At 41.9% G+C, this 23794-nt stretch overlaps 1 protein-coding gene across 3 annotated transcripts in view; it reads right to left on the bottom strand.

Annotated features, from left to right (window-relative positions):
- SASH1 (SAM and SH3 domain containing 1) overlaps positions 1 to 23794 on the bottom strand; it is a 272900-nt gene that overhangs the window by 225817 nt on the left and 23289 nt on the right. For all 3 annotated transcript variants that reach the window (XM_088455529.1, XM_088455389.1, XM_088455448.1), the window contains exon 2: positions 19398 to 19526. In XM_088455529.1, the coding sequence (XP_088311655.1) occupies positions 19398 to 19442 (45 nt within the window). In that variant the 5' untranslated portion in view covers positions 19443 to 19526. The remainder of the gene's footprint in view (positions 1 to 19397; positions 19527 to 23794) is intronic.

The following is a 23794-nucleotide window of genomic DNA, read 5'->3' as shown; positions in this document are numbered from 1 at the left end:
TCCCGGCAGACGTGATGTTGGCCGTCGATATACTGACACCGGCATCCTGGCAACGGGCAAAATACCAACGCCGCTAGCCCATTTATAATCGGGATACCAGGGTTGGAATCCCAACAGTCGGCATCCAGATTGTAAGACCCCGGAGCCAGGTAAGTGCTAGCCCCGCGGGGTGGGTGGGGGGGGGTTCGGTTTACCCACCCCTAGGGTGCCTTAGGGTTATGCACCCCCAGTGAAGGTTAAGTGGGATGGGGGGGTTAGGTTTAGAGTGCGGGAAGGGGGGGGGGTTAGGTTTCGGCAGCACCCCAGGGGTTTTAGGCGTAGGCACCTCCAAGGAAGAGTTAGGGTACAGGATCAGCACACACACCCCCATAGCAGGGGGTAGGTTAAGGGGGCAATGACGTAATTTGCGCTGAATCACGACATCACAGCCCCGTCCCACTGATTTACAATGCCAGTTATATCGGCATTGTGTAGCGGGGGCGGTGCCACAATGATGTGGTCACATCCATGCTTAGGGAATGGCTATATGTGACGAACAATAAAATAAGAGTGCAGGTGAAGTGGAGGAAGGCACAATTATACTTTGCTTATAGGAAGAATATATTTAAAAAACAGGACAGACAAATGCTGTTTCCCTGTCCGGAGGTTATGATGAGAATGTGACCTGAAAAGTGTTTAGCACTATCCTGAGACAGCCCTCTTTAAAATATGTTGGAAATGCTGTGTGTGCAGGTGTTGATACTGTAGAGTTATATAGGCACACACTAGCCGATGACTCAAACTATGAACAGCCCACTTACTTAACCAGTGGAGTTGGTTTATTAAAGAATAGCAGATACAACCGTACTCACTGTTACATGGTAATAGATCAAGGCTTGAGAGGAGTGGGGTCCTATACAGCTCACCAGCTGGTGAGTGTATGCTGCTTGAATCTGGCTTTAAACTTTGACACACTCACACCATACTTGATTACCCGCCAGATTCGTCCAAGAGCCTCCCAGCACCCGCGACCCCTCCCCCCTTGCTGTAACAGATTAATTGCGTCATTTGGCCACACACCCTGCTTCACAATGGAGGTAGTCTAGCCATTGCGTAGCAGGGGCGGGGCCAAAAATGTCACCCCCACTCCGCCCACAAATGCCGGGTAAGCTGACCATACCCGCCTCCTTATGCCAGCCATGCCCCCTTGCTATGCCAGTCTGGCTGATCCCTCCCGTAAGGGAGAGCCAGAATGTCGGCATCCCTGTCTCACACAGTACTAAAATGGCTGTAACCACATGTTCAGGAGCATATCAGGTCGGAGAACAGACCTCCCTGCACACTCTGGGTCCTAGAGCCCAGCATGTATGCACAGTGGGGCCCACACTGCTTTCGAACAAAATTACCTGACATTTTTTATTTTTATTATATAATCAACCCTCAGTACATCTACTGTTTATAAAATTAACTCTCAAGATATGATGCTGAATTTAGAAAACAGTAATGCACATGAATAGGTTAATAAAATAGTTTCTTAGGAAGAACTGCAAAATGTTGTTACAGGAAGTATGTGATCTTTAATTTTGCTTAGCACTTGCTGATATATTGGAAATCTTGAACCAATGAAAAAAATAATTACCACTGCGCTTAAGCAGTATTTAAAATGGAAAATCCAAAATCAAGCGCTTGTGTGTCCAAGAGCAATGAATGCACAGATGTGGAATTGTAATATTTAATATAGTTAACAAAACAAACTTTTTTGGTTTATTTTTCAACTAAAAGGTCACCCTAACTTTCCACTTGCTGGTGTGCAACAAATAGATCAACTAATTAGCGTCGGGATATGTGATGTTCTCTTCACAATAATTTTTTAGTCTTAGAAACATACAATATTTGCAATATGTATCAATGTGTGGGAGTATACAGTATATGGACCTCTTTGCTGTAATACATACTATAGTACAGCTCCAGGAACTTTAGCCCCTCCCCTAGTGTGCTTAGTCCTGCTTCCTACCATCTTGTTTTCTGTCCATACTCACAACCTAAATTGCTTTGAATGGAGAGAGTTTTAGTTTTCCTCTGAGGGCAGGACAGGGGTGCCATTAAATATAAAAGAGCTCAATGCATCATTGAAGCCTGACACATACTGGACGCAAGCGTTTACATCCCCATTGAGGTTGTTGGCCACAGGCTGAACAAGAATCTAACTGAGCTTTACAAATAGAGTGACCAATCCTTACACTAAAACTTTCTGTACTCATGTACTTTATAAAAAGCAAATTATGAAACATGAATAGTTCATGCTGTATCTATGGTCCTCCATGAATCCCCATGTGTTCAATGCCAGAATGCTTTGTTCATGAATAGGCAGATGGCTTAATAGAACTGTTGTCATTATTTTTTATTTATTCAGAAAACTATGCAGATATTATGGGAAAACAATGATTCTTCATTGATTTTGATTACGGACAAATGATTGACATACACAATGTATGCATATTGTATTAAATGATCTATTGCTGACACTAGTTTACTAAAACAATAAGCCCGCTTTTATTGATAGAACTATCAAACTTTAAAATAACACAAACTATGATAGAACACCTTTTGTTTGCTCAACCTTATTGCTATAAGTCGTCCAGAACTGTACAGACAGGAAAATCTCTTTTTAATAAACTAGGATGTAAGTCGTCAGCTGAGAGGTGCTTGTTGAGAAAATAGATCTGGTGAATCATAACAGGAGACAGCGTGACTCCTTTAAATTATAGTTTATAGCCCTTATTTATACCTTAGCTATTTCCTTCCTGCGCAAACATAAAACTGCAAACATAAATATGGCTATTTTGTACTTTAGAATGATCTTCAAATTTGTTTTCTTAAATAAATGAGTAGCAGTTAAATCAAATAAATACTGTAAATTATCCATGACAGTATCAATAGTGTTATATTTAATCTATTTGCTAGCTAGATTTGTCATAACACTGAGTTTGGCATACATACAAACAATTAAGCTTTTCATTTAAATGTTCAGAGACATTTATGGTTACCTAGTCAGTTGAACACTACACCCTTTTCAAAATGCTGCCTGAAGATAATAACAAAAACATACAAGCATACTACACGTATAATTAAAAAGGTATTGTAACTGAGGTTGCTGCACAAGCTTGCAAATACAGTTCATGTAGGTACAAGTTACCGCTAGTGTCTGAAAACCAGTTGATGCTGGCATGAGTTAGGCAGCATCTCACAGTGCATTGATTTTGTAAGCACTGCATTTAAACATTAATGGACACTGGATAAAAATCTAATTAGTTGCCACTAATAACAATTTACAAAACATTAAAAGTAACTTGCAACTGTACCAGAAATAGAGAGAGTATCAAGTCTTCACAAGAGGGAAATAGAAGTCAACTCAAAATATTTTTATTCATCTTGGCACAGGTACAACTTACTGTATCATGTTTCATAGTTGTAGTGATATTTTAAAAAGTAGCTTTAGACTTTCACAAAAATTTATGTATCCTTTGTATATACAAGTACCTTAATGAACTACATGTAATGGATAAGTATGTTGAAGTCTACAATGCACACTGTTCTAGAAAGTGAAACCTATGACCCTGCTTCTACAGATCTACAAATGGTGTTGCAACAGCTTTAGCCAGAGTATTCAATATTTCTGGTCTAGATGAAGATGCTAAACCCAGCAGCCCCTCAACTCATATTCCCTTTGTAGTTTTAACCATAGCTGTCATCTGATGCTCTAAAACAAACATTTATAAAGGACAGATGTTGAATGTGAAATTGAATTTCTTTGGTTAGATTAAAAATATTTTCTTGACTACTATTACCTGGTTAATTGACACAAGTCACCTGAGTATTGTGGGGCCCCAAACACTGATCAATGTCTTAGGTTTCAGTTATTCGTTTCCATGATATGGTCTCATACTGGATGCAATGCACAAAATGGTCTTCTATTGACAACAAGTAGTGCACCGGTTGAGGCAAGAAGGAAAAATATTCAGAGTTGCACTGTGCACATCAAAGTCTGACCGCCATCACTTTATAAAGACAATCCCATATGGAATGGTCTTTAGTCACACAAGGAGACGTGTCATAAACTTTATTTACTATTGGTAAAGTGACCCTGCAAATTACCTTTTCCTCAGAAGTTCAAGTGCAAAGTGCAAAATGCAGTGCGCTAAAGATGTACCCTTTGGACAAATAAAATGTAATTTTTGGACATTTCCCTTGAATAAGCGCACTGGTGACTACCCTCACTCCGCCAGAATGCTCCTATAGGCCACTGCAAAGTTCTGCTTCTCTGTAACATGGTCATCTGGTCCCACAAACATGTCATTTAGTTTTTGGTTATATTTAGTACTTAGTTATGATGCTTGCACTTGTTTTATTAGAGAATTGAGGTCTACCTGCTCATTCTTGAACAAAGCAGAAATAATACAAAAACGACAAAAAAAAATTACAAACAAAAATATTTCCAAGCCAAATAAGAGCAATGAAACAAAAACTAAATCATCATGTACCAAATATTATTCATTCTTATTTCACTCCATGGCATGTTCTCTTGCATCCTTTACTCTCCCTACAGCTCACCCCTCTGTACACATTGCAGCCTCAATAATCTGCTCCTCTCTTGTGAACACACATGAGCCATTTACTTATCTTTCTAAATTCAAATAACATCCACAACCTGTCCCCATAAAAAACTTTCATGCAAAACCCAGAACTATATTTATATCTCTCTCCTTCTAGTTCTATTAGCTGGTGACATATCACCAAATCCAGGCCCTACTCACATGCCCCACTCACAATGCAATATAAATCCAGCAAACCTCAGACATCACATGCCTCCCATCACCCTCCAAAACACTGAAATGTGCCTTATGGAACGCACTCTCTGTCTGCAACAAGCTAACATCCACCCATGACCTATTTGTTTCAAATAACCTCAATACCTTCTGGTATTAACAGAAACATGGCTCACACAAACAGACACTTCCTCCCCTGCAGCGCTCTCACATGGTGGTCTACACTTCACACACATCTCCAGGCCAGGTAATAGTAAAGGAGGTGGAGTAGGAATACTACTGTCCCTATCTTTTACATACACAGTTATTCCACAGGTACCATCCCTTACATTTAAATAATTTGAAGTACATTCTATTAGGACTTTCACTCCTTTCTCTCTGCACATTGCTGCTATCTATTGCCCCCAATCAATTTCTGGAACATTTTTCTGCCTGGCTCCCTCACTTCCTACCCTCTGACATCTCCACCATTATTATGGGTGATTTCAATATCCCCATTGGCAATCCACAATCCCCTCATGCCTCCAAATTTCTCTCCTTAACATCCTCTCTTGGCCTTTCCCAATGGACTGACTCATCTACTCCTCAAGATGGCCACTGCCTTGATCTTGTATTTACCAGACTATGCTCAGTCTCTGATTTCACTAATTCTCCTTTCCCTATCTCAGATCATAACCTTATCACCTCCACACTCTCCTCCATTACGTCAACCTCAATGCCAAGCAAATCAACCAAACCTCCTCAAACCCGCAGAGATATTAATGCTATTAATTTTGAACAACTATCCACCTCTCTGCAACAATCACTCTTACCTATTTCTAATTTCACTTCTCCTGAGACTGCAGTATCACACCTGAACCAGACCCTAGAACTAGCCCTTGATGAAGTAGCTCCAGCTACCCATCACATTCCGCGTAGACTTAGAAGTCAACCGTGGCATTCCAAATTCACAAGACACATTCAAAAACTCTCACGTAAAGTAGAACGTCAGTGGCCAAAGTCTCATACTCCAAGTGACTTCCTCACATATAAGACGATCTACCGCTCTTATCGTAATGCACTGGATAATGCCAATCAGATATATTTCCAATCTGTTATCTCTGCCCAAGCCTCTAATCCCAAGCGACTGTTTAATACATTTAAATCACTTCCTACCCCTCCGTCACCCAACCCACCTGCTACTATCAGTGCACAAGATCTTGCTTCCTATTTCAAGAACAAGATTGATAATATCCGAAATGAAATGGTATGCACTTCCTCAGCCAGGGTCTTGTTCAATTCCCTACCTGAACCCAGTGGCACGTTCTCATCATTTGACCCCACTAATGAAGATGAAGTAGCTACACTTTTCTCATCCTCCTACTCTACTACCTCTCCTCTTCATCCTATACCCTCACAAATCAGTAAAGCTCCGTCTGCTGTGCTCATTCCACACTTAACTAAAATGTGTAATCTCTCTTTCTCTACTACTATCTTTCCATCACTGTTCAAGCATGCAGTGATCACTCCCATTTTGAAAAAAACAAAATTCTGACCCTAACTCTCTCTCAAATTACCATCCTATCTCCCAGCTCCCTTGCCCCTCTAAGCTACTGGAGAGACTTGCCTACACTCGCCTCAACACACTTTCTTAACACCCACAACTTATTGGATCCACTTCAGTCAGGCTTTCGTTCCCAACACTGCACTGAGACAGCACTGACTAAGGTAGTAAATTATCTGGTCACTGCCAAGGCTAAAGGCCATTATTCACTTCTAATTCTTCTAGATCTCTCAGCTGCCTTTGACACTGTTGACCACTCTCTTCTCATACAAACACTACAATCCCTAAGGCAGTGATTCCCAACCTCGGTCCTCAAGGCACACTAACAGTCCTGGTTTTAGTGATATCCAGGCTTAAGCATAGATGGTTAAATAAAAATAACTAAGGTACTAATTAAGTCACCTGTGCTCAACTATGGCTATCCTTAAAACCCGGACCGTTAGTGTGCCTTGAGGACCGTGGTTGGGAACCCCTGCCCTAAGGTCTTCAAGACACAGCCCTTTCTTGGTTCTCATCCTACCTATCTAATCACTGTTTCGCTGTTCGCTTTTCTGATTCTACCTCCTCTTCACCACCTCTATCAGTTGGAGTACCACAAGGTTCAGTATTAGGTCCTCTGCTTTTCTCAATATATACCACCTCTCTTGGCAAACTAATCAGCTCTTTTGGTTTTCAGTATCATCTGTACGCGGACGATACTCAAATTTACCTATCCTCCCCAGATTTGTCACCACCTGTGCTGGTCCGTGTCACTGAATGTCTCTCTGCCACTTCATCTTGGATGTCATCTCACCACCTCAAACTTAATATATCCAAAACAGAATTAATTATATTTCCACCGGCCAATAGTAGTTACCAACCTGATATCTCTATTACTGTTGAAAACTCTACAAATCAACCCCACAAGCTCGCTGCCTAGGTGTTATCCTTGACTCTGAACTGTCCTTTGTTCCCCACATTCAATCTCTCTAAATCCTGTTACATACATCTAAAAAACATAGCCAAAATTCAACCATATCTTACGCAAAACACTGCAAAAACTCTAATACACGCACTCATAATTTCCCGCATTAACTATTGCAATAGTCTCCTTATTGGTCTTCCCAAAAACAGGCTCTCCCCACTACAATCCATTTTGAATGCAGCTGCGAGGTTGATCTTTCTCACCAAATGTTCAGTGTCTGCTGATCCACTCTGTCAGTCCCTCCATTGGCTGCCGGTCTTCTACCGTATTCAATTTAAAATACTTACACTCACACATAAAGCTATTAAGCAAACCACACCAACATACATCTCTTCACTTACCTCAAAATATCTTCCAACCCGACATCTCCGTTCTGCACAAGTTTTGCGTCTCTCGTCCCCGCGCATTACTTGTTCCCATGCACGGTTACAGGACTTTTTTGGGGCTGCACCGACCCTGTGGAATGCCCTTCCACGCACAATAAGACTTTCCACTAGTTTCCAAACATTCAAGCGTTCTCTGAAAACCCACCTCTTCAGACAAGCTTATCAGATTCCAGGACTGCTTCACCTAACCTTTTATAGCTCCCTATCTAACTCTCTCCTTATGGTAAATACCTATCACATCTCCTCTTTCATCAATGTAACATCCTCCTAACCCTGGGCCAACTTTCCAGTGCGATTGGATTATACAGCCCACCAAGAACATCTGCAATCGGGCTGGACCAATTTGCAATATGTAGCAGCTATCCTTGTGTATCAAAACCTATTTCCCTATAGATTGTAAGCTTGCGAGCAGGGCCCTCTTACCCGTATGTATGCATGTATGTATGTATGTATGTATGTATGTATGTCTTTTACAACCTAGTAACATGTTAATGTTGATTCAAATTGTAAAGCGCAACGGAATTTGCTGCGCTATATAAGAATCTGTTAATAAATCATAAATAAAAACATGCAATTTAAAATAGGACATAGTAAAAGAAAAAAAATTAAAGCATTGAAATAGTATGGTTTTAAATCAGGAGTTAAGATAGAAATTTTTGTGTTATGGTGATATATGATTAAGTGCTTTATAACAAACTCGGCACCAGAGTATAAATGTGATGTTTTTAAACAAGAGGTTTATACTGTCATCTCTTCAAAATGTACCAGTCAGACTATTCTTCCGCATGATCTGACACTAACCTTTTCAGGTCTAAGTGCATTAGTCAGTATCTACTGTACTGAGAAGAACTGGTTCTTCCGTGGACACCCATATCTTAGTTTTTCCTGTCTGGCTTCTGCATGTCTGTGTGAATAAAAATGTACTAAGAGGAAGGGAGAATAGAGAAGCAACAGGCTGCAGGGGAGCAGGGAATCAATATGACTAGCAGTGAGAACAAATATTGCACATCACTGAACATATAGGTCTTTCTGCTGTATTCATGTTTAAACTAGGGATGTGCAGGCTCGGATAGGTTCGAGTTTGCACGTGGAGTTCGGATTTTTCCCTCCAAAAAAACGGAACTCAGAACGAGGCAAAACGTCATCTTACATGGACGAACATCATCATTCCTGGACAAAAGACCAGGAATGATGATGTTCGTCCATGTAAGATGACGTTTTGCCTCGTTCTGAGTTCCGTTTTTTTGGAGGGAAAAATCCGAACTCCACGTGCAAACTCGAACCTATCCGAGCCTGCACATCCCTAGTTTAAACATAACTCATATACATAAAAAAATCTGCCTTTAGCGCACTTGATGCCATACACAGAGCATCGTACAGATAATAACATGGAAGTGTGTTGCATGTTTATGTACATAGACAATATACAGAGATGTTAATGATGGCAAACCAGCCAATAACTTACATTTTTTAATTTGATCATTATGAATAAGACATCAAGAACACTTGACTGCCAGAAAAATAAAGACAGGGTGATGAGTCACAAGGTCTTGCTTGGCACAGCCGTCAAAGTCTCTCTAATTCTAGATGACAGTCTTTTAAAAAAAAAAGTGTCAGTAATGCTCTACAGTAGACTTAGCAAGATTTTGGGCAGCACGGGTGGTGTAATGGGTAGCATTACTGCAACAACACTGAGGTCTTGGGTTTGATTGCCACTACAGGCATAGTTGTGTGGAGTTTGTATATTGTCACCTGCTTGTGTGGGTTTCCTCTGGGTACTCCGGTTTTCTTCCACACTCCAAAAATATACTGGTAGGTTAATTGGCTACCCTCCAAAACATTAACCCTAGTATGTGTGTGTGTGCATGTAGTAGAGAACATAGTTTGTAAGCTCCAATGGGGCAGCGACGGATGTGAATGGTCAAACATTCCCTACGAAGTGATGTGGAATGTGTGCACGCTCTAGAAATAACTGGGAAAACATAAATAATTATGTTACAGACTATATGACTATGCAGCAAGTGACAATAATGATATAAGATAGTTACTCTGTTGGCACTGTGTAAAATAGTTACACAAGTAATAAACAAACAACAATAGTACAATAAAATGGGATGCAGTTATGAGACCGGCGGCCGCAAAAACATTGGAATCCCGGTAAGGCACTTAAAATATGCGTCGACTCGAAATACCGTTGTCTATCTCAATCACGATGCTGGAACGCCGAGGACGCCAGCCTGAACAAGGTAAGTCTGGGCCACCCTTAGCGTTAGCCGTGAGGGGGGGGGTGAGGTTTAGACACCCCTAAGGGGAGGGGGTTAGGGTTAGGCACCTCCAGGTGGGGGGGTGGGGGTTAGGGTTGAGAGGGGTGGGGGGGGGGGTAGAGGGATAGGAGTATTTACCTGCCCTGTCGGGATCATCTAACTTCGGCCTGCCGATGTCGTAATATGAACCGGCAGCAATTCAGTAGCCGGGACTTCATACCCATTCCCAATAAAATACAGATGTGACCACATACATCCATCCTCTGTGCGCTACAAGTCGTGTTACACATAACGCGTGAGCGCAGTGTGACTTGGTCACTTTTTCCCTTCAAATGCGTCTTATTCGCACAGTGATATAGGAAGCAGCTTCTGCTGATTAAAATTATATGCTTGTATGCGTTGTGCGACTGCGACTGTATCTGCATGCAAAATGCTACGTTACAGTTTCAGCGGTTATGTCACATGAAAAGTCGCTCGGCGCTACAGAGCATGGCATAGCACGACTAGAAGGGTTATTTAACACGCAAGGAGGTTAGATGTAGGAGGACACATCTGTATAATGCAACATCCCTGTGTATATGAAATAAGAAAGTGTACATTCAGATGAGTAGTCCTCCAGATTCTGCCAGCAAAGAGCAAGTTTCCAAACGAGCCTCGTCATCAAGGTGAATAGGTGAATTAAATACTCTTGAGTTAGAATTTAAATGAGCTTCTCTAGGTATCTTCATCCCTTAGATCACATAAAAAAGCCCTTTTCCATTATTTATAGGACCATGAGAGAAAAGAAAAATGTAGCGCAATACTGTAAAAATCTATAACAGTTTTAATTGGTAAAAATTGCTAACAATACAAAGATAATAATGTTGATATAGAAATCTTAACACTGGAATAACAGTGTGAATGATTTGCCTATCAGAGGTACTGAGTTGAAAGGCATACCAAACAAACACAGAGTGCATGTTTGGGGTGTGTTGATGTTACCCTTTTTTATTCTGTGGCTGCAGTATAGAATGCTCTGAGATTCTCACATAATCGCTCAATTCAATTACGCACGATGTTCTCGTGGGTGCAAGCTATTGCGACGACGGTAGCACTTGACGGCAGCCAGAAGTTGGATAAAAGTGCTCACAGCCCCATAGGGCTCAGAGCAAAATGATGCGAATCCGGACTCGTAGCGGGCCGCGAGATGCCGTGCCGATGCCGGCGTTTTAACTCCGTGGCAACAGCAACTCTCACCCTTCACTATCAATTGGATTGACCCCTATATTTTATATGCTACAAGTGCAAAGATACAAACAAGAAATGTTTGCAATTTGCGCATTACAGCCAGAATTACATATACACCAAAAATATGCCATCTACATTCATTCTGAATATGTGGTTGCAAAAAAGACTGGCAGAAAATCAGGATTGGTTCGGATTGCTGCAATGTGGAAAAGCTCATGCAGTGCTAGAACCCGTGGAATATCTAGCTGAATAAGCACCATGTTGTGTGACTGTGTATAGTGAGGAAAAGTACACATTATGACAAGCACATTATCAGATAGTTACGTAATACCCATTATCTGCTCTGGTCCTTGAAATGTTTTTGTGTGTTTAGAGAGCGGTCAGAAAACAATATAATAAAATAAAGGCATATAAGGCTGCATACAGCATGTAACGAAAGAATCTGAAAACAACAAGGTGTCCGAAGTATTTCTAAGAAATACAGAAACTTACATTGGTGACACACGGTGTGACTGTGGTATGAATGCACGTGCGTGCACTCAAGGGGCGCGACTTTGCTCTGTGAAGCCACGCCCTGTATGTGGGCCAATCTTGGGGGCGTGATATCATGTCATGCCCCTTGTTCTCAGCACACAGTGGGCATTACCAACGCTCCGGCAGCTGCTGGGGGCAGCCCACAGCCTCTCCTTGCAGTGTGGCTATTTGGTGACACCAATATAGCAGAACAGCTCTGCTATAGTGGTGCCTCCCCCTCAGATGGTGTCACCCGGTGCGGCCCGCAACCCTATAGCAATAGTGTGTGTGTGCAGATGTATACATTCTCAGACATTTGTTACGCCAAGCAAGGCCATGTGACAACACAAAACAAGAGCATCTAAACTGGTTAAAAAGTGCAATGTATAAAAGTTCCAAAAGAAGAATGTATCTTAATGGAGATGTGGTGGTTTTAGATTATAAAAACTGCATCTTTACGGTTACTAAAACATGTTACAAGTGAAGTTCACCAAAACAACCCCTATGTTCTAAATAAAACGCATTCATTCAGAGCCACGTAAAAGCTAAAGTCTAATTTTCACAAATAAAATCAGTATATAAGAAATGTTTGAAGACTAGTAACATAGCCTAAACATATGATTCAACTTAGTTCATTAACTTCTCTGTAAGTGCATAGTCTCCCAGGATGCGATGCGGTAATACACATACACAGGGGTCATTTTAATTAAGTGCGAGTTGGTTCCGGTGAGCTGTTCTCACGGCAAACGCGCACTGCAAATTGCTTTGGCAATTCAAACCCAAACTCATTGTTTTTCCTGAGGAAATTCACGTTTTTTTGTGCACACTCTCCTGAGTGCAGAAGCTCTGGTACACCTCTCCCAAGGAATAATCACGCACTTGGAGAGGTTTAAATTGTGTCATTTGGCCAATAAAGACCTGCCAGTTTTCTGGTGAATTTCTCTAAAAAGCTCCGTGGGTTAAATGATGTGAGACAAGTATGTGGTGATGTTGTATTGATGGGAGAGGGGTTTTAGAACTTGAGGATGGGAGCCAAAAATACCTTTTTTCCTTAACTTTCTATAAAATGGTGTTAAAACACTGAAAATTCTCTTTATAGACATTTTTCTGTACCCTAAAATGCTAAATGAGAACAAAAGCACTTGTGCCTGCTATTATGTTTCCACCACTAATAAAATGAGGAAAAGAAATCAGCCATTTGACACCTTTTAAGAATCACTAGTACTTTCCTTATGGTCACTAATAGCCATCTATATGGTCCTGCCATCTTAGGTGCCACGTTTTGGGGTTTCAGGATGGTTTCCCCACTTTTCCATGCACTTCTACCAGGTCGCTTTTTGTAGAAATTCTGTTCAAACCTTAAATACTGTATTGCTATCATCCAAGTTAAAGCAGAGCTTAAACCAAAACAGCTAAAGCAAATGCTGCTCACAGGGTGTAGCTATTTAGTTTACATTTTAGATTGTAAACGGTTTGATCATTCCTAATGCCTTTACAGTGTGTAAATAGTAAAATGTTATTCTGCTGTTAGTTAAGTAATGCTGACCATGTGCCGTGCTTGGTTGATGTTGGTGTAAAGATAATAATCTTTTTATTTTCCCACTTTTAAAAGCAGTACAAAAAGGAGCATACCTAAACTATAAAATAAACCAACTAAACCCATTATTTCGGTGTATAGTCTAACTGTAATATGAACAATAGTTGAGGAATTTATACTGAACTAATGTTGGGTACATACTGGAAGATAGATCGTTTGGACAGCCGATAAATGATATATCGTATGGAACATCACCCGTTGTGTACACACGATATATACAGATATATTGTATTGGCCGTGCAGCATGGCAGGTGAAAGATATATTGTGCACATATGCCTGTGTGTACGGGCGACCAACCCATATGCTGGCCACAGAATCCAACGACTATTACATCATTGCTGGTTTCTGCGGCCAGATATATCGGTCTTTGTAAGGGTTTATGCACAGCCACACAATTACCAAATCAGTCGGCCAAGTGTGTACCTCATGTAATTTTGTAAACAATGCTTTTGGTCACATAACAATGTTATAAGCAGACCTATTCAAACATCTGCTTAGCAAGTACGGAGTACACAGTCTGAGTCATTGGTTTGGGGTTTTTTATGTAACAGAAATGCTGACATATTATACTGTGTGCCAAAATTATATACATCTAAGACAGGGCTCTCAGGTTTAAAGCTATAAATTAAATTGTGTGAATGCAGAATATCGCCACACTGTCTGAGGGTTTGAGGTGAAGCAAATGTGAGGGTTTGGCAGCCTGTGTATTGATAATATGCACTGTTGAGATCTTACACAGCCACAGTCATTAATTCTTGTTTATAGAAAAGATAATCTTTCTATTCCAGCTATTCTGCTCCACGCACTGCTACTGTATGTTTTTCTTCATGAAAAAAATTACCAACACCACAAAATAATACTTAAATCAACAAAAAAAAATAAAACAATAAAATTAATGGGATTGATACCTGGGAAAGTTGAACGAAAGTATCGGTATGCACAAACCAACACAGCAATTATGGTAAATCTTATAGTCAGCAATGCTGTGCTAAAGTATACTGTAATAGCTTCCAATAAATATGTAAGTGTAAATAAAAATGTAACTCATGCTGAGCAAATTACATTAGTGGATAACTAGCAGCATTTGGCACTAAACATATTAGCAGTGAACTGGCAGGAATAAATTATTTCCAGCAATGTAATACGCTCATTATTTCATTATTAAAGTAGCTGAATAAAGCCTAGACATTACAATGAGGTGTTTTTAAATGTTTATTTACTTATTTGTATTAAAAGGAACATTCAGTCATCAGACAATTTAAATTTATTGCCATTTAAATGCCCTCCATTAACTTTGACTAAAAACATTGCTTTGCTCCCTTCAGTACTTTTCAACTGTGTTCATGCATTATCAAGCACAGCTCATTATTTGTGGTGTGGATAGGTAGAACAGATGTTTTGGATAGAATTGTATTCAGACACCAGCTCTAAGGATAATGAAACACCGGCTGACAATGTAAATACAGGACTCAAATAGGTAGGAAAAAGACAGCATTGAATTTAGTTGTAGGAATAGCCAAGACATATTTTCAGATTTTCTTTTCAGCTAATAAGTAGCTATATGACAAAATTCTGTAAATTAATTAATAGCTTCTTAAAGCAGAGGCCGTGTTAGCTACATTACATTGCAAAGTTATTTAGAAATATAAGTCAGTCAGTTTCCATGAAAAATAGTCTGGAAGACTACTTACTAGGAGATGAAGACTCACCTACTAACATAAATCACACACTAAACACTGCTGTATAATGGGGATGGGTACGGGATGCCGGTGCTCAAAATCACAAAGCCGGCATCCTGACAGGGTTAGGATACCAACACCTATCGGAAAGTATGCCAACCCTACCTCTAACCCTCCCCGCACCCTAAACCTAACCTCCCCCCGAGTGCCTAAACCTCCCACTCCCCCTAATCCCACTACTTTCCATCGGGATTCCTGCGGTCGGGATGCCGGAATTCTGACTGGTGTCGGAATTCTGGTGCCGGTATTCTGAGCGCCGGCATCCGCGACAGCCGGGATTTCAACTACCTCCTGTATAATCACATCTTAAGACTTGAAAACTACACTTCTAATTCTCTGTAGGACATCCGTAAATACATGATAAACGGCCAGCCTGGGTTTCAGGGTAAACCAATTAAATCATCTGCTGATGTTCCAAAAGCCTGCTGGAAAGGCCGCTGCCTGGAAGGCTCATTTCTCCATAGAAGGTTGAATTGGGGTTGGGTATGAAGTGCCAGCTGTCGGGATGCCGCTGTTCAGTATACAGACAGCGACAGCCAGAAGCCGTACACCCATAGGAAGGCACCTACCCTAACCCTCCCTGGTGCCTAAACCTAAACTTCCCCCCCCTAGTGCCTAAACCTAACCTCCCCTCCCCCTAATCCTAACCCACCCCCGAATGCCTAACCCTAACCCCGCTAGGTAGCGCTAGCCTCCCCCTAACAACCCAATACTTCCCTTCGGGATGCCGCCGGTAGGGATACTGGTGCCGGGATGCCGCCGGTAGGCATACTGGTGCCGGGATCCCGACCTGTCGGGATTTCGGCACCGGTATTTGGGCCGCTGGCATCCGGCACGCCGGGCTGCCAACTACATCCTGTTGAACTGTAGTGGTCACAAACGCATACCGCTCTGGTAGGAAGTAAGGAGTTTGGCAAGCTCACTTTTGGATGTTCTCTCCTTTGATATCTTCTTCTTTCTGCGCCCCTCCATCAAAATAAATGAATCAGATATATTGTATCAGCAGTTATAGTACCTGAAAGATTGCGGCTTCCTGAAAAACACCTTATTAAGTAGTACACATACCAAATGGAATTCATGATAAGTGTCTCATGGAATTCCTCTCTCTCCTTTAGGAAGGTTTGGGAACCTCGGGTCTGATGTCACAACCTTCAGTTATCTTCATTCTGATATACAGGTATGCCCTTCTTAAATTCAACATAGAGACATCCACCAGTGCTATAATGTCGTGTGCACATGATAACAATGTTTTGCTTTTCACCACATACAGCCATCTTCAGCACTCAACTGACGACAATGTAGCACTCATAAGAGCACATACGACAGCAAACTAGATCACTTGCTATCTTCCATTAAGTGAACGATAAATCAGGCCTGGCCTACCATGATTTATAGAGTTCTTTTATTTCACTTATCTGTGACTATATTTCTGTGCTCTGAGGAGCAGGCAGCCAGAGGCACTATCTCCAGCTACCAAATGTGAATGCAGCAGAACAGGCTGTAATAACAAATCACCTCTAAGAAGAGCATGAGCTTAATTATAGTTCTAATGTTTGAACAAATAGCGCTATCTTTAAAGCTGAAATCTCCTTTCTAAAAAACGTATTCAGCTAGGTATTCTCCCTTCGCCAATAATAAAGACTAGTACTGAGAAATACTGATATGTACAAACTATCCTCTGACTTCCAATCACACAAGATACAGTATACACTGCAAGTTTAATCTCAATCGCAGCAATTCTCAATAACAACATTTAAAGGTGTTATACTCCAAAATAAATAAGCAGAGATTTCAGAACACTAATACAAAACGCTTAAATCACATGACAACAAAGCAGCCATAGATTGCTTTTATAAGAGAAAAAGAACTTTCAAACTTCTAAAAACATTTCCTCTTTGACTTTATATACCACTAACAAAATAGCCAACTTACCTAATGTAAACACATACCTCGCAGCTTTACTAAACAGGTCTTCCCTGGTAACCAGAGGTTGGGCTTCAGTCAGGCAGCTCTGTATTACTGAGGCAAACCTATCAGACATGGAATTGTCTGGCCTAGGCATTCAACTACAGTAGAGGAAGTCATTGTAAGTAGTGGAGGTAAGCTCTTATGAGCAGGGTCCTCTTCCCTCATAATATTTTCCTTCCCTTGCTTCTTCTGCCACCCTGCTGCTAATTTGAGTTTTCTGACTGCTGCTACAGCAATGTTTATGAACAATGTTCATGTTCTGCAATGTTCTGTATTGTATGTCACTTTCATTCCTGTGTTTTTTGTTCATACTGTTTCTGTACTTTGTAAGGTGCTGTGGACCCCTTGTGGTGCCATATAAAAGGATAATAATAAATAATAATAATAATAATAATAATAATAATAATAATAAATACTCAGACCCAATTGCTGATGTATTATTACCTTTTTTTTTATATGGTGCCACAAAGGTTCCGCAGCACCTTACACTGGGCCTGATTCAGAGCCGGACGCTCTGACCAGAGCGTTCGCTCTGAATCAGTGCCCTCCTACCAAAAAATGGAGTGGCCTCCTGGCCGCTCGCATAGCTGTGGGTGACCACCCACAGCATATGCGAGCGGCCAAAAAGATGGTCCCGATGGTCAAGACCATCGGGCTTGCGACGAGACCCTGCGGTAGGGTCTCAGTGACCGCAAGCCCTGGAGTGATTTTGGCTCTATCAGAGCCAAAATCACTCCCACTGACATCACTAGTGATGTCAGTGGGGCCGGACCCAGACGGTAGGCATTCCCATGGGAACGCCTCCGTCCGGCAGCCACGCCCCCGGCACGCCCACCAAAGGGGGCATGCTGTCAGTCACCATCGACAGCTCGCCCCCTTTGGTGCGAGACCCTGAGCGACAGCTTGGCTGTCGCTGTCCGGGTCTCGCACATGCGCACGACGGAGCTCCCTCCGTCGTGCACATGTGCATTGGGGTAACATCGACCCGCTTGCGAGCGTCCTGCGCTCGCGAGCGGGTCTGAATGACCCCCACAGTACATAAATGAGCTCACAAGAAAAACAGCTAATAGTAATACAAAACAATGCAGGAGAAGGACAAGGTCTATAAACTTAGCTGCATAACACAAGCAGCAGGGCCTCAGCAACCATGTGTTGGGTGCCAATTGGGGATTTAGGAGTAAATGATACTATAAGTAGGGATAGGAGAAGCACATGAGGGACGAGGGCCCTGCTCGTGAGAGCTTACATTCTAAAGGGGAGGGGCAGTCAGATAGGGGCGACACAGATGGAGTAGATAGTGAGGAAGGAGCATGGAGCAGTGGGTTAGGATATGTGCTGCGGAATGTGTGTGCGTACGATGACCTGATATTATGTCAAAATTAAGTCCTTTATTTATCGGTCTCTATGGCAGAAAATAGATTTTGTTTATGTGTTAAGGGCCTATCCATTAGCAGACCTTTCTCTACGATGAAAGACAAAAGAAAATTCCTGGGGCTGCGGTGACAGACATCTGTCATGTACATGACAGATTTTTGCAAACGACAAACAACGAACGATATTGCATTACATCATTCAGGGAGTTGATTTTTTTTATGTTTCTATTAATTTTCGTTAAAAATATTATTCGTCATTTACGGCCTATAAACTGACAGATATTTCTAATACCTGTCAGCGATAATTGACCAACATGTTGGAGAGACAAAAGACACAATTTGTTGGCCTCAGGAGTGCGCATCTGTCATAGTTCAGGGCCTATCCATGACAGATAAATTGAACGACTGAACGATATATCGTTCATTGTTCAAATTTACCTGCTAATGGATAGGCCCATTTTTTTTACTTGAGAGATGTACAAAATAAAGTTGTAGCACTTTAATTTGTGTGTGTTGCATTTTAGCATCTAAACACATCCTTCTAAAAATACAGTTCCTGCCATCCTAATACAGTAGTGAAAACTTTAGTTCCAGCTACTGGGTGCTATGCCATGCTCCTGTGAGTGGGTGCATCTCACATGCTAGACCCACTTACAAACGGGTGCAGCCATGCCCAACATGCTGTGGTCCCACAGGATGTTGCTGTATCCGGGCCCAGAATTTCTCTTGACAGCCCTGGAGGTGACAGGCAGAACCAGGAGGGAATGGGGCTTAGTGTACTTGTTAGAGCATAGCCACGCTTTGCGACAAATATTTTTTACTTTAAAAAAAGTGGTCATTGCAATTTGTCAATTCCACTTTTACCCATTTTAATTATTTATAACTTACTGAGCATTACCGGAAGCACATACCTTGCATACGATTGTTATTTAGAAAATTCTGACAGAGAACGATTTTTGTAAACAAGCTCTTCTATATTGCAATGCGGTCATTTATTCTAAGTGTCAGCTGACTTACCACATCAAGATCCTGGGAAACATGACGCTTGCGCAGTTCCTCCATCCTCTCGCACACGTCTGTGAAGCAGGTGTTATAGTAATCAGTGTACTGTTCAGCGAGGTCATCAATGTTCCCCAGTGAACCATCCTATAAACAGTGAACAAAGGACTGAGTCAATTGCAAGCAAAACCCGGCACACCGCACATTGCATAGACGTTTGCCAAATATTTTATGAGTGGAACCCACAACAAAGACTTTGAGGAGAAGTCGGGAATAGCAATTACACACATCCAGCCAAAAACCAAATCCTTTGTAAAGATTGTAATTTAACAAACAAATTTAATTTGCATTAATACATTTTCTTAAAATAAACTGCCATTTTTAACTGAAATGACACAAGATCACCAGAATGCTAGGTAATATACTTAAGTACACAAATACATTCTCTTTAACATGTACAAAACTATCTAACATAGTTGTCAGACTCTTTAGCTTTGCACAGCTCTATGCATAACACATACCAGTGACTCCATGTATACTGCACAGCTAAGCTGCATCTCAATGAACCTCACACATGCTTTCTGAGCATGTCACCTAATTACATGGCTGGATTCTTAGCCATACTCAAGGCAGCACTTATCACCTACATTATGCCTTCAGAAAGCGGTTAATGGTTCCAAAGGTCATAAAGTAGTTTAGTACACAGCCCAGGAAATCCACTTCAGGAACAATGCATCTGTCAAATCACCGGTCTATTCAACTTCTCTACAAAATTGTTCATGCTTCTAGCAGAAAAGACATCTGAGACTGTGCGGCAAAGGATATACACACATTATAGTTAATCAGTTATGTTTTATACATTATTAGCATTATTCATTTTTTTTTTATTAAGTCAGATAGCATCTAAATATTATCTATATAACCTCAGGTTATATTTCCCCTACACTCCCGGAATGTTATTGAGACTCCTGAATTTCGGGGAGTTCAACCATAATCTCGGGAGAGCAGACCAGTTTATGGATCGTAAAGCTGGGGCTTGATGATGTGATTCGTAATGAATGAATGCCACTTATTGCACACCTCCCATCTGAAAAGTACCCTCCTGGAAGGAATATTGAAAAAGTCAGGAATATGCCTTAGATAAGCAAACATAATATAACTAATATCAATAGGTTTCTTACCAATGGCATGCTTTCCCCAGCCATAACAATGTTCTTGACATTTCTAACCATTTTTATGTATACATAACTCCCAACCTCCCGACTTTGGCAGGACTTTCACAATTTGATGGAACTGTCCAGCTGTCCCACAATCAGTTTTTCCCCATTTGTGGTGGGAGTGGGATGCAATCCATTGCAGCAGAGGCAGGTGTCTGCCAAGGCAACGGCAAACAATTTTTTTTCTATATATATTAGCGAGGGGGGGGGGGGGTGCAGATACAGATTACCTGGGCCCGGGCTTCCTGAGGGGCTCGGCGGGGCCCCCAACCGTGGCCTCCCCCCCGTCCCTCACAGCAGTCCAGCACTCAGCTGAGCAGCAGCCACAGCAGTCTCCTATGCCTGTGCAGGGGAGCGATCACACTGATCGCGCCCCCCTCAGCTTTGCACCAGGCTGAGGGGGCTCAGAGCGCCCCCTTTCCCAGCGCAAAGCTTTTTTTTGGGGGGGGGGGGGAGAGAGGGGGCGTAGCCACGCCTCCCTCGATTAGGCCACGCCCTGTTACCCGGGCCCGCCGCAGCTCTTGGCGGGCCTGTTAGAGATGAGTGGTTCGGATTCTGTGGAATCCAAACTGCTCCAAACATCGGGGATCAGAGTCCACCCGAACGCTGTTCGGGTGTTCCCCACCTGACTCGGATCCCACTTCTAGGCCAAAAGGCAGCCTCCTGACGTCGGGTCCTCGCGATAGAATCCAACGTCAGAAGCCACCCTCCACAGAAAACACTTTGGCCAATAATGGTGAAAACAATCCTATAAGCTGTGAGGTGGTCTAAATTGACTGTAATTGATTGGAAATTAATGTTATTGAGGTCATACATATATCGAAAGACGTATGTGTGTGTTTAATGAGAAGTTGTATAACAACCCATTTATGTTTAGAGAGTTTTTTAAGTGAATGACTTGTCAAACAATTATTTGAATATAAATGGAATAGAATGTATATTAGGCTATTAACATGTCTAGTTTTCTTCCCTTAGAACCTGTCACAATAAATATCTTCATGGAGAGACTAAAGATCATTGTAAAGCCCAAGGACTGTGGCTGCTCTCAGGCATTGCAGGTGCAACCAGAACGCTAGTTTGTGAAAGAAGAACTTGGTCCATTTTACACAAAATCTACTGCTACCCATGTGTTGTATTGTTGGGGCTTGTTCTGGCTGCGTGGCCTTGGCAGTGAAAACGCTCAGCTGCTTTCTGTGTGTAAAGAGGTTATATAATGGGGTTATCATGTTCTGACAAAAACAAAAAAGGATAGGTTACAAGACTATTCACAGCGATCAAAACAGTTGTATTGTTATTTTTACAGAAGTTGGAAATATCAATTAATATTAGATTTATCTAAAGTAATGAAGACAAAAAACACTATAGGGATTATACTAACCCTTTCAAGTAAATCCACTAGTTGACATGTATTAGTATTTCTGTATGAATGATGGCAGTGGTACTTTGGACATGTTTACACGACTCAAAAGTAAATAAAATTTGACTAAAGCTGGGTAAACACTATAACATATATCATACGATATATAGTTCCGATGGGAGTTTGGAAGGATATATTGTGCAGATCATACAAAGCCGGATTTAAACCTCATGGGGCCCTAGGAAAGATACAAAGTTTGGGGCCCCCCTCCCTTAAACAATCCTGTGCATATAATACAGTAGGTTTCGTTGGGGCAAGATACACACATCACATTATACAGTGTACACACACATCTCTCTCTCTCTATATACATATACAGTAATATTATTTATGTATCTTGCTCCAGTGACACCTACTGTAATATATGCACAATTATTACAGTAGGTCTTACTAGATCACATTATATATTGTATATATTTACATATACATGGGACAGGAGGAAAGGGGGAAAAATAGGACAAGACGGGAAGAAATGGGGATGGACAGAGGGGACGGGATGAAAAGGGGAAGAACATTGTGAGACAGAAGAAAAGAGGGAATATCAGGGAGACAAGAGAAGGTGGAGCAACTGACAAGAAAATAAACACCTACACAATAGCTATATACACACACACACACACACATGATGGCTGGCACTCCTTTGCTGTTTTAATTCATCCGCGTCCGATGCCTTCCTCGTGTGTACCGCATCCACGGTCACACCAATATTAACTCTCAATAAATAGGCGGAACTCAGACGACTTTTAAAAAATGCAAAACGACCCAGTTGTTTGACAAACAATTGGATCGTTTTGCATCTTTACAAGTCGTCTGAGTGTCACCTAAGTATTGCGAATATATTACCCAAGGGTTGAGAATGAGCGACCAAGGTGCTTATACACAGTATAGACAATTATAAATGTAAACCAATAAATAAATATTAAAGTGAAGAGTGTCTTAGTAAAAAATATAAATTAACAATAGGCAGATAATTATTTACTAATTATATACATACATTCACACATACCATGGGCGTTTCTAGAGAGGAGGGGGCCCGAGTGCAGTCTCAATCTTTCTGTCTGTGCTGGGTCAGGTTGTCTTCATAAGCAGAAGACCAGTGTCCAGCGTAATCACCCCATGGAGCTCACTTGGGGAGTGATATCAGTCAGAAGTGTAGAAGTTTCCTGGGGGGGTTACCAGCCATAACGTAGGCTGCTGGCCGTGGAAGTTGATTGGGACGGTGCTGCGTAAATCAGCACATGCTGCTTGGGGGAGCTGGCTACACTGCCGGGGGATGGTGGCAGCAGCTGCTGCTATCGCTGTGACTAAGTGGGAAGGTTGGCTCAGAGCAGCACGCCTGGCTAGATAAGCACATGCTGTGGGTAGGGGGCCGGCTACACTGCAGTGCACACAACACGGGGGCGGAGCGGATTGAGGGGTGGAGCAGGAAATGGAGCTGCACTGCAGTGCTGCTGCTGCCATATTGTCTGTGTGTCTGGCAGCTCAACACAGTGCAGCAGATTCTCCCCAGGGCCGGTTACGGCCCCTTGGGACTCAACGGGCCTTAGGTGGACGTCTAGGTTGCCTAATGGTAAATCCGGCCCTGGGATTGTGCAGCACAGACGGTGTAATGGCTAGCATTGCTGCATCACAGCACTGAGGTTATGGGTTCAATTCCCACCACGGCCCTACCTGTGCGGAGTTTGCATATTCTCCCTGTGCTTGCATGGGTTTCCGCCCACACTCCAAAAATATATTGGTAGGTCAATTGGACCCAACACAAATTAACTCTAGTGTGTATG

The sequence above is a fragment of the Taudactylus pleione genome, unplaced genomic scaffold (genome assembly GCF_031769625.1).
Source record: "Taudactylus pleione unplaced genomic scaffold, aTauple2 ptg000006l, whole genome shotgun sequence".
Lineage (NCBI taxonomy): Eukaryota > Metazoa > Chordata > Amphibia > Anura > Myobatrachidae > Taudactylus > Taudactylus pleione.
The sequence above is the reverse complement of the archived record's forward strand: the minus strand, read 5'-3'. Positions and strand labels throughout refer to the sequence as shown.